Here is a 10814-nt window from a genome sequence, read left to right as displayed (position 1 = left end):
ATATATATATATATATATATATACACTTTAAAATGCATGGTATGTCATAAGAAAGAAATAGGAAAAGCACATGTAACAAAAATAGAAAAAGGGATAAAAAAAATTATACAACTAATTGACAAACTTTTCTTCAGTATCATAGAGGAAAGATTGGTTTATATTTTTCCTCAAAAAAGAAGAAGTTAGGTTTCTATTCTTTTGTTTCATTTCTTTTTATCGTTGTAATTCGTAATAGGTCGGTCTTCTTAATTATCTGATATTTTACCTATTCATATAAGTGGTTATTTGAGCGGAAGTTATTCGCTTTCTTTATTATAAGAAAAATTATTCAGGCATTAACAAAAAACAGAAAAACATATATTGATCAAAGAAGAGATGTTTTTGTTCCTAATGATATACGTACACCTCTTCAATTCTTGCTATCGGTCTCTTTCCCTCTCTTTATTGTTCTTCTTGTTCATCAAAGTCCATCTTCTGCGCTTGTCAAAGGTGAAATCCACAGCATACATAAAGCATTTCATGGTTTCCTTTTGGTACGTACATTTAGTTTTAACTTGTGCGCACTATTCATTCATGTCAAGGCTTATAATTTACTGTAACTAAAACTAAATTCTACACCAGCTCAAAAGTCACAACACAAATCCTCTTAACAACACAAATCATCGGTATTGTTTATTCAGTTTTCACTGCTTAGCTAGCCAACACATTTTGATTTGATTATACTTCAACTTTGCCATCATCCTCAAAGCTTTCTACATATAAGTTCGTAATTGATCGAATTGGGTCATATATATAGTTAATTAGTCAATCTTTGACCATCTTTGATCCTTGATTTTATTTAAACAACAAGCTGAAGAATTATTCCAATACTAGCTAGCTTTACATATGCCGGCCGTCTCTGCACTACTATGGGTGATCATCACCAAAGTCATTCATGATTAGTTGTTTGTTTCAAACTTAAAGTTCATTTCGTTCCTTGCTTTGCAAACCTTGATTGATATATGATTAAATGAGTAATTTCGATCCATGCAGTAGTACGTATATTTTCTTTTGTTATCCCAAGTCCATGGTTGGTCATATCTAGCTAATGTCTTTCTGGATCCGGATCTTCTCTTAATAAGCCTCTCCTAATATTGCCTTGGTTGTTCACCGCATGTGACTTGAGGAATGATATGAATGGTCTTGTGCATCTGACTTCCTTCAATGAGATTGGATTATTGATCATAGACATAAGCTCTCCTCTTCTTAAAGCGAGGTGTCTTAGAGCATTGTTGTTAGCCTTTGACATCCTTCACTTGATGGTGAGCTTCCTCCACTCGATGGCGAGCTTCCTCCACGTACTCCTTGATTGAGAGAACTGATAGTATAGCCTCGGGTGTTGATGGTTGGCTTCCTTCAGTCGATGTTGAGCATTCACACTCCTTTGTTGGGTGGAACTGATAGTCTCCTCTTGAACTTCGTCCACTCGGCATTGATCTTACTCTATTGGATGGTGGACTTCCTACACGTGATGGTGGTGTCCTTACTCATTTGTTGGATGATGTTGATAGTCTGCTCTTAGACTTCCTCCACTCGACGTTGAGCTTCCTCTACCTGATGACTAGAGGAGCTTTTGCCATGAAGATGATCTACAACAGTGAAGAGAAGAAAGGTCATCGGAGGACCAGCCTAAAGCCGGCCAAACACTCTCCGACGCCCAAGTCAATAGAGTGTTTGAACAATGAATAAAGATATGAGAAGTGTATGATGCTTTGGCATTGGGCTGATGCATCCCTAGCATGCGAGCAAAGAAAGAGATAGAGAGTGATTATACACTTTTGGCATAATCTTTGGGGGAGAAGTGAGATAGCTTCTCTTATCACTTTGACATAGTTTGGGAGAGAAGAGAAGAAGAAATGAAGTTGTAGAGATGGAGGGAGATTATGCACTTTGACAAAATCTTTGGGGGAGAAGGAATGATAGCCTCTCCTATGTATTTTGGCATGGTTTTTGGGAGAGAAGAGAAGAAGAAAATGGAGATGTGTCGATCTGAAAAGGATGGCTTCCTTTTATAGGGTTAGGGGTGGATGTATGAGCTTTGTACCCAAAGCATGCACATCAGTCTATTCCTGACATCTCAGTATTGTTCTCAGCATGGGCTCTTCTTACACAAGATGGGGCTGATGGTTGGTGGAGGGTCAGGTCACGTGTCACATATCTATGGCTCCTTTGTCCTTGAGTCAGTCTTAAGCCATACCTAAGAGGCTAAGAGACATGCTTGATGTTGGAGATTGACACGTGGAAGGTTGATGGAGTGTCAGGATACGTGTCGTACATCCAAGATAGCTTTGACTTTGGAATCACTATTCATATGTCATGAGACCCATACTTGATGTTAGAGCATGACATGTGGAAGAGATGGTGAGTTTCTCCTTAGCACTCCAGCTGACTATTGCATGTCTAAGAGTGACCTGAGGGTCGAGGATCAGCCTTGGAGGTTATGGCTATGACAATCAAGGGTCAAGGCTTCTAAGCCTCGGATGTCGAACTCTTGGCCTGAGAGTTAAGGCTTTTGATTCATTTGGACTTGGCTTTCCTAATAGTTAGGTTACGATATGCTCTAGTCTTGCCAATGCCTGAAAGTGAGGTAATCACTTGGTGATCATCCAAGATACTTAGTGGTTGTCCAAGACACTTGGTGAAAGTCCAAGGTTGGAGACTTGGAATGCTAAGTTAGGCACCTTAAAGGTTTAAGTGCATTGAAAGGTCAGAGACCTACGTGGCTCTTTGACATTTCAACGTGCCCTATGTGGAGTGAGTTGAAAAGTCAAGTTTAGTTGTTGAACCAAATTATGACATCAACGAGATGAAAGATGTTGATGAAAGAATTCTTTTTGGCCTTTCGTTTTGCTTCTTTGACTATGGTGGATGAGATTTGTTCTCTATCAGTATCAAAGGAAGATGTGTAAAATCCCCAATCGCCTATGAGGGACTTGTTATTGTACTTGTTCATCTGGATTATCCCACTAGACCATCTCACTGAGCTTAATCTTTGACAAGCCACAAGCTGAAGGACTCATTAGGTAGCTTTCGTCGAAAGCACATGAAGGAAGTCGTCTCTATTTTGGTAGCTTTCTTCGTTCAGAAAGGTTTGGAGAGAAAGAGATGCGACGAGAGATTGATCGAAAGCGAGAGATAGGATAGTCGATGAGAAAATAGCTTTTGAGTTAAAGTAGGAGACATCTTAGCCGTTGGTTAAAATTGAACGGTCGAGATTTGTCTTATTAGGCAATATTAGGAGAGGTTTATTAGGAGATGATCTCAATCCATGTTTCCTAGTGTAATATTTGGTTTTTGCTTAATTAGCGCACCAATGAATGTTAGCCATATATAATGCATGGAGAGTTATAATGCTCGCTTCTTTTATTTCGTCTGATGGAGAAATTTTTAGATGTTACAGGAGGACCACGTGACAGTATGCCGTGATCCTACATTCTAATCAAATATTGACACGTGGAATTATTACAACTAAAATATAAACTAAGGTTTTCTATTTTTTATGAAATGACGTTCATGGGTCTTTGTTGAGTTTGGACTAGGGTTTGGGGTTAGGGTTTAGGGTTTAGGGTTTAGGGTTTAGGTTTAAGGTTTAGGGGTTAGGGGTTAGGGGTTAGGGTTTTGGGTCTAAGGTTTAGAGTTTAGGGTCTAGGGTTTAGAGTTAGGGTCTAGGGTTTAGAGTTTATAGTTTATGGTTTAAAAAGCAACAACAAACCCAAAATTGTCTTTGACAAAATAACTGATGTAATTTTTTCATAATAAAATCCATGTGTCGATATTTGATTGGAATGTAGGACCACATCATACTGTCACGTGATCCTCCCGTAGCGTTGAAAAATTTCTCCTTATTTTGCATATATTTGTTGACTCATCCGTCGATCTATAAATCAATCAATTAATCGATCAAGGTTGTGTCTAAATTCAATGCCAGCTTCTGTAATATGCTAAACGGATTTAGTTTTTTTTTCTTCAATCGCTCACATGCTGCCTCCTGCCTCATTTGGCTTGTCTTTGTATCTAGACCTATAACTAGATTGTTTTCACGGGAGCCAATCTAATGAGAAGCTCTATAATGATGATTTATTGAAGACTTTTCGGTTTATCTTACTTTTCGATCTTATATCCATATCTTGACCGTTCAGTTTATAAGTATTTATGAGTAGATCATTTATACAAATTTTCAGCAAAATCAGTGATTGTGAAGATAACGAACTATATCAAATTAATGGACAAATCAAATCTATTAAACATGAACCGTTCAAGTTCATAATTAGGAAACCATACTTATGAATTCCTTAACGTGGCCGCCATTGTCATCAATCCATTTTAGTTGTGTTTGACCAATTTTTAACCTGACTTATTACACTATTCACTCAAATTAGTATTTGATATTTTTTTTGATAATACAACAATGAGATTAATCGGAGGACCGATTATTATTGATATATATATAAAGAAAAAGAAAAAAGAAGAAGATGGTGTCAGTGTGACCGCACTGGTGAATTGGTCCGGGTCAATGGTGAGGATTACCACATGCTTTAGTCGTGGTAGGTGAACCTCACACGGGACCCACGTCTTGTAACAAAATGTGGCCAAAAAAAAGAAAGAAGTGTTAAAGTGTGAAAGGTTGAATAGGCTTAATAGAAATTTTCTTTTGGGGAGACTCTGATCAAAAGAAAAAGGTCCATCTCACAAATTGGGATATGGTGTGCAGACCTACATGTTTTGGTGGCTTGGGAATAAAGAGATCTGCTGATATGAATAGGGCTATGCTTGCTAAAGCTAGTTGGAGGATGGCCCAAGGCGATAATGGTCTTTGGAATAAGATCTACCAGCAGAAATACCTGCATTCTAGCTCTATGTTCCAGGATAACTACAAGAAGCCTTCTAACTGTTCTCCTACCTGGACTGCTATTGTTTCTGGTGCTAGTTTGTTGAATAAAGGCATGCGTTGGAGAATTGGAAATGGTTGTACTGCCAAATTTGGAGTGATAAATGCTCTCCTTGTGGTATTCTCAGTGATTTAGCTTTGATTGGTGCAAATATTGACCTACATGCTACTGTTGGTGAGTTTTGGATTGAGGGAAGCTGGAATTTGCCTCTGCTCTATCTTTCCTTGCCGCCTGAAGTTGTGGACATCATCTCTGCTATTCCCATTTCTCAATGTGACTTGCAGGATAAAATTATGTGGGGTGGTACTTCTTTTGGAGTTTTTTCTGTAAAGTCTGCCTATAGGTTGCTTTGTGATGATTATGACTTTCAGAGTTACCCTTGGTTGAAGAATTGGTCCCTGAATATTCCCCCCAAGCTTAAAATTTTTTTATGGACTTTTGTCTCCAGTAAGCTGCTGACTAATATGCAGAGAGTTAAAAGACACCTTTTTGGGAATCCTTGCTGTCATCATTGTACAGATGCTCCTAAAACTATGTTGCATCTGTTCCAGGATTGTCCTATGGCTATGATGGTTTGGAGATCTTTTAACATTCCTATCAATATGTGGAACACTTTTACTCTAAATTGGGATGGCTGGCTTTTTGCTAATCTTATGCAAGACCGGTGTCATATCAATAATATGAATTGGAATATTTTCTTCATTTTCTGCTGTTGGTTTATTTGGAAGTGGAGGTGTAAGTGCATTTTTGAGGAGAGGTTCCGGTATCCCTATAACTTTACTGATGTCATTCTTAACTATGCTGCTGAATGGACCAAGGCATCTGCCAAGCATAAGGTGCAAAGAGTTGAACAGGTGGAAGCTTTATCTTGGATCAAACCTGTTCTTGGAGTTCACAAATTAAATGTTGATGGTTCAAGAACCAGAGCTGGTGATATTGGTGCTGGAGGGATCATTAGGGATAGCAGTGGTTGCTGGTGTGGTGGTTTTATGGTTAATATTGGTGCTGGCGAAGTTTTACAAGCAGAAGCTTGGGGCCTTTTCTATGGCATTCAACTGGCCTTTAGTATGAAAATTCCTAAGTTGGAGATAGAATCTGATTCTGTTGTTCTGGTTAATTTGCTGCAGAATTCTGATATGGATGTTCACCCTCTAGGCACCATTGTGCTGAATTGTAGAGCTATGATGCAGCATTTTGACTTTGTCCAGATTAAGCATATTCACAAGGAGAGGAACATGGTGGCTGATTTATTGGCCAAAAACAGCCCTCTTAATGCTAAGGGAATCTGCATTTTCAATGAGCCTCCTGATCTTGTCACTAATGCTCTGCTGGATGACATTGTTGGAGTTACAAGATGTAGGACTGTTAGTATCAGCAGTGCTGGTTAATTTGTTTTAGTTCTTTTTGCTTTGGCCTTTGGCCTCATTGTAACCAAAAAAAAAGAAAAAAAGTCGACCGGAATACTTGAAATGAATTAATTTTTGATTTTTATTTGATTTTGGAATAAAATGGGGGACCGAACTAAAAACTATTTATGTCATCCACAAACTCATCCCTCAGATTTCTAGGGCTTTCATCCCCCGAAGAGGGCCTCTCTCTCTCTTTCTCTCTCTCTGTCTTCTCCGAAACTCGTCTGTATTATTATTACTAATGTGTAGCATAGAAGAATCCGAATAATTTTCCAGCATCTATATAATATATTCCCTTATATATATATTAATTTGGATTGATTTCTGAGGCAGCATATGATTTTAAGTTGGATCAGTAGAAGAAACTTAGAGGAAATTATCAAATCCATAATGACTTCGGCCCTGGATCTCCTTCCCCTTCAACACCAGGTACTTGTTCCTCTTGCCGCCTTCCGATCCTCTTCATTTCTATTTCTTTTGTTTTTTAATTCTGTCAATTTAAATTTTTTTGAATTAATTTGATTTAGGAAATGATTTGGTTTTGGCAGGGGGAGATGGAGATGGAAAGCAAAGTAGATAATTGTGACAACCACGGTGGGGTGTGTGCAATTTGTTTGGATGAGATTGTGCTTCAGGAAACTGCTCTTGTAAAAGGTTGCGAGCATGCCTACTGGTTTGTCTTACCATTCTCTCTTTTTGCTCATTTCCTTTGCCTGAATCTTAACTACTGCATTCTTGCCTCGTTTCGGGTTCATGATGTTTTATTTATACCTAATGCTGCTTGTCATTTTACTCTTTTGGTTGTGGTTTTCTTGGTTTTTTTTTTTTTTTGTAGAGAATACCTCTTGATTTATTTTCAAGAAGGCACTTGTCAGTTAGTGTCGTTCAGTCATTGTTATCAACATTCTAATAATGAAGGTTTATCTGAGGACTGCGTTCCAGTCAGTCGTTCAGTCATTGTTTTGACACGTTTTGGTGTGTTTGGATTTTTTCAATGAATTGCTATGTTGTATTTAGCTGGGTAAACTGACTGGTCAAAAAATATGCGTATAGATAAATAGAGATTAACACGTGCTTTCAAAAGCTTTCCTGCAACTTTCGTTGTGCAAACAGATTGTTTTGTGCCCGCCCCTTCTTTCCATATGCAGCCAATGTGAATCTTATTACGCTTGTGAATATTATTGTTCTTTTAATAACCTTACTCTTCTGTTTCATTATAGCAAGATATGGTCTTCATGTTGGTTTTCTTGAATGCCTTAGATGGTAGTTAATTAAGTTGAGATAGTGAACTCTAAACCATCTCTTTTCCCTGATTAAGTATGATTTTCCTTATCGCTGGGACATATAATGTGTGATCAGTTATCCCTTGTTTCTCCAAGATAACTAATATTGAAACAAGTTGTTTATATTCATGTTGCATATCTGATGTCAAAGCCTCAGCATTGTGACATTATCGGTATTATTAGTATTAGAATTCTTGTGTTAATAAATGAACTGGAAATGCAACTTCAAAATTCTTTTTTTGTGTTTCCTGTGTGTCATGCTTTCAAAGGAATCCTTGATGCAGACATGATCGTTCAACATTTAAAAGTAAATGCGAAGATGACTGGGAATGAAACTGACCCAGACTTAGGGGAGTAGTTTTTACTTTGATTTGGGTATTCTTTAGAAAGTTGTGAGCTTGTGTTCTAAAATTTCTGTGCTTTTTGGGCAACCTTGATGATATTGCTAATATACTAAAAGAGCTGATCGCTTCGCTATGTTGCTCATGTGCAATCTTTTCTATTTGGCAAAGGATGGAAAGCTTGTAGTCATTTGTTATCATATCTTTTCGCATTTGTTAGTGTGCTCCATTAGAAATTTTCTCTATATATTAAGCTTCACAGTCATGTTTGTGAAGATCTTCATTCATTTTACTGAATAATTGAGTATTTAAGACTTGGAACAATGCTATTTGCCTTGCTACAATCCTTTTGAAGCTTTCAATAAATTAAATAATTAGTGTAGTTTACTCTTAATTAAGCATTTAACAAGCGAAGCAAGACAGCAAGATTGCCTTGAAACTGGCCTTGGATATGGATGGGGGATTTTAATCTTAAGACTTCAACATTTCAATGTTTTTTTGTTTGTGTTATTAAGTGAGGAAAATTAAAAGGACTAAGCAGCCGAGCTCAAATTTTGCCCAAGAATGGTGGTCCAAGTGAAACACTCTCGAATCCAAGTTGAAAGTAGTTTTATTTCCTTGGATTTATGCTTTTGAAACTTTTGGATGGATTTGGATCAAATTGAAATTTTCATGTTTAAAGTTTAAATGTAAATACAAGATTTAGATTTGGTCTCCAATACAGTACTAATGTTAATAAGAACCCTCCCTATTTTGTCAATCTCTTTTTCAGTTATTCTTTTGATTTAAGAAATGGCGCTCGGCTGTGGTTTTTATAATTTTTGTGTGGTTCTGCAGTGCAACTTGCATTCTTCGTTGGGTGACATACAGCAAATCACCCACGTGCCCTCAGTGCAAACATCCATTCGAGTTCCTGAATGTCCATCGGTCACTTGATGGCAGGTACTTAAAGGCCTCCTTTCGTTATATTCTTATTTGTTCCGCCAGAAAAGGATAAAATATAGTTATGATCTCTGAACAAGTACTTCCTAGTTTGAGAGGGGGAAGAAAAAAATGCATATTTTATTTTACTGATGAATATTCTAGGAAGATTTTCAAGGTAGTGTGTAGTACACCCAAAAAGAGAGAAGAAAAAAGAAATGTCAATTGATACGAAGGTCTAGGACGTAAGGTTAATCTCGACTGGCGACAGGTTGCGTCAAGTTTTCTACGGTGTTCAGTGTGTAGTATACCCAAAAAGAGGGAAGAAAAAAGAAATGTCAAGTGATATGAATGTCTAGGACCTAAGTCTAATCCTGACTTGCAACAGGTTGCGTCAAGTTTTCTAGGGTTTTCAGACTGTATATACTAGGACATGCTATCTGTTGGCACACCTAAAGAGATAAGCCTATGCTGTAATCTCAATCACTGTGTTGGCTTTTCAGCTTACATGATTATATGTTCGAGGAGAGTGTGTGTCTACTGCTTAGAGCCACATGGTTTGAGCCTCTAGTTGTGGAGGATCGTGAAGATGTTTATGCATATGATGATCATGAAGATTATTATCCGTACGAGGATGAAGAGGACGACCTAGATGAAGCTTACTTCAGCAGTTCATCGAGTATCCGTATTGGTAATCGAAGGTGGGGGGATAATGGGTATGTGAGCGCTGGACGGCAAGAAGCAAGGCCTGTTCACAGATCAAACATCCAGGAAGCGGGTGCTAGTTCATCTCGTGAACCTAGAAAGAAAGAGGCTTCAATGGATAAAACTGGGAGACGGGCAAAGAGGGCACTTAAGCGAGAAGCTGCGGATAAGGCTGCTGCAGCAAAACATCAGCTTCATTTGGCAAGGTTGGGCCGGAAGTGACTCCTGCTACATCATATGCCAGCTCATCAACCCCAGCCCAATCTCCTGTACAGTTTCCGTGACTTTTTCTTTTTTCCTTGAGTACTCTCCAACTGTGAAATAATGTAGCGTTATACCAGAAAGAGGGAAGAAAAAAAATAAAGAGGACACCGTCAAATAATAACTGACTGGTACTCCATTTGTATCCTTTTAGTATTACAATGCTTTGCTTTCCTACTGTCTCCTCTTCATTGTTTGATAGTTGTTTAGGCCATTTCGGTCTTTGTTCATGTGTTTTGATCTTTATTGTGGTTGATGAGGAAGTCTATGCATTAAAAGAGATTCCCGCTTCAAACGTTATTGTGGATTTCATTTTCATGAATTTGGTCCATATGAAATGGAGGTCCCAAAGACATGCAATTGCTGCTTATGGAATGGTCCTCATTTAGCTGCCCATAATGCTTTACACGGAAGTGTATACCATGGTTCTTCTTGCCATCAATAAAGAGTTTCGTGCGAGTAGTTAATTGGAGGTTTTCTTAGAGTTCATCCCTTAATAGAGTGAAAATTATACAGCGCATCCGGGTGCGCTACGCATCCGTTCATCTCCGCCGTCTATTTTGAAAAAGTCAAAAGTCCGCGTCAAATAGACGGCGGAGATGGACGGGTGCGCTGAATACGCTCTCGCAAGAACCAGCGAAGCAATATAGCTAGACTAACAAAAATGGTGTTTGGCTTGAACATTCCGTATGACTTTTGGTCCAAATATCAGCTGTCAAAGGTTGAAGTACTACAACAGCAACTTCGTTTTCTTCATTCTTTATCCTGGTTTTTTGGATCAAAGCAGAAACCGATAAAACTTGGTCGATTTACTACCAAAATACTTTCAGTGCAACGAACAGACAGAAGGTCCATTGTGCTGGTCTGCCAATAGAATCTAATGCTCCTGCATTTCTATTCGCAATCGAATTTTACAGATAAAGAGAAAATGATGCAACTCCGCACAATTTTCTAGGACTTCTACCC

At 38.2% G+C, this 10814-nt stretch overlaps 2 protein-coding genes across 2 annotated transcripts; both read left to right on the top strand.

Annotated features, from left to right (window-relative positions):
- The first annotated feature begins 4739 nt into the window (after positions 1-4739).
- On the top strand, positions 4740-6316 carry LOC101310672 (putative ribonuclease H protein At1g65750-like). The gene is made up of 2 exons (XM_004293096.1): positions 4740-5045; positions 5657-6316. The coding sequence occupies exons 1-2, from the start codon at positions 4740-4742 to the stop codon at positions 6314-6316; spliced, it is 966 nt and encodes a 321-aa protein (XP_004293144.1).
- A 204-nt stretch (positions 6317-6520) lies between these two features.
- LOC101305336 lies at positions 6521-10128 on the top strand. Its single transcript, XM_004291689.1, has 4 exons — positions 6521-6766; positions 6886-7010; positions 8799-8903; positions 9386-10128. Exons 1-4 carry the CDS (start codon positions 6674-6676, stop codon positions 9807-9809), a joined length of 747 nt encoding a protein of 248 aa, XP_004291737.1. The 5' UTR covers positions 6521-6673; the 3' UTR covers positions 9810-10128.
- Positions 10129-10814: the final 686 nt, after the last annotated feature.

The sequence above is a fragment of the Fragaria vesca genome, linkage group LG2, assembly GCF_000184155.1.
Source record: "Fragaria vesca subsp. vesca linkage group LG2, FraVesHawaii_1.0, whole genome shotgun sequence".
NCBI classification, from domain to species: Eukaryota; Viridiplantae; Streptophyta; class Magnoliopsida; order Rosales; family Rosaceae; genus Fragaria; species Fragaria vesca.
The sequence above is the reverse complement of the archived record's forward strand: the minus strand, read 5'-3'. Positions and strand labels throughout refer to the sequence as shown.

What these genes read in the sequence shown, in the direction of transcription:
- LOC101310672 (XM_004293096.1), top strand. Translation starts at nt 4,740, where the DNA reads ATGGTGTGCAGACCTACATGTTTTGGTGGCTTGGGAATAAAGAGATCT. An exon ending in TGATAAATGCTCTCCTTGTG is followed by an intron (nt 5,046 to 5,656) that starts GTATTCTCAGTG and finishes TTTATTTGGAAG; the next exon opens with TGGAGGTGTAAGTGCATTTT.
- LOC101305336 (XM_004291689.1), top strand. Translation starts at nt 6,674, where the DNA reads ATGATTTTAAGTTGGATCAGTAGAAGAAACTTAGAGGAAATTATCAAA. An exon ending in TCCTTCCCCTTCAACACCAG is followed by an intron (nt 6,767 to 6,885) that starts GTACTTGTTCCT and finishes TGGTTTTGGCAG; the next exon opens with GGGGAGATGGAGATGGAAAG. An exon ending in CATCGGTCACTTGATGGCAG is followed by an intron (nt 8,904 to 9,385) that starts GTACTTAAAGGC and finishes TTGGCTTTTCAG; the next exon opens with CTTACATGATTATATGTTCG.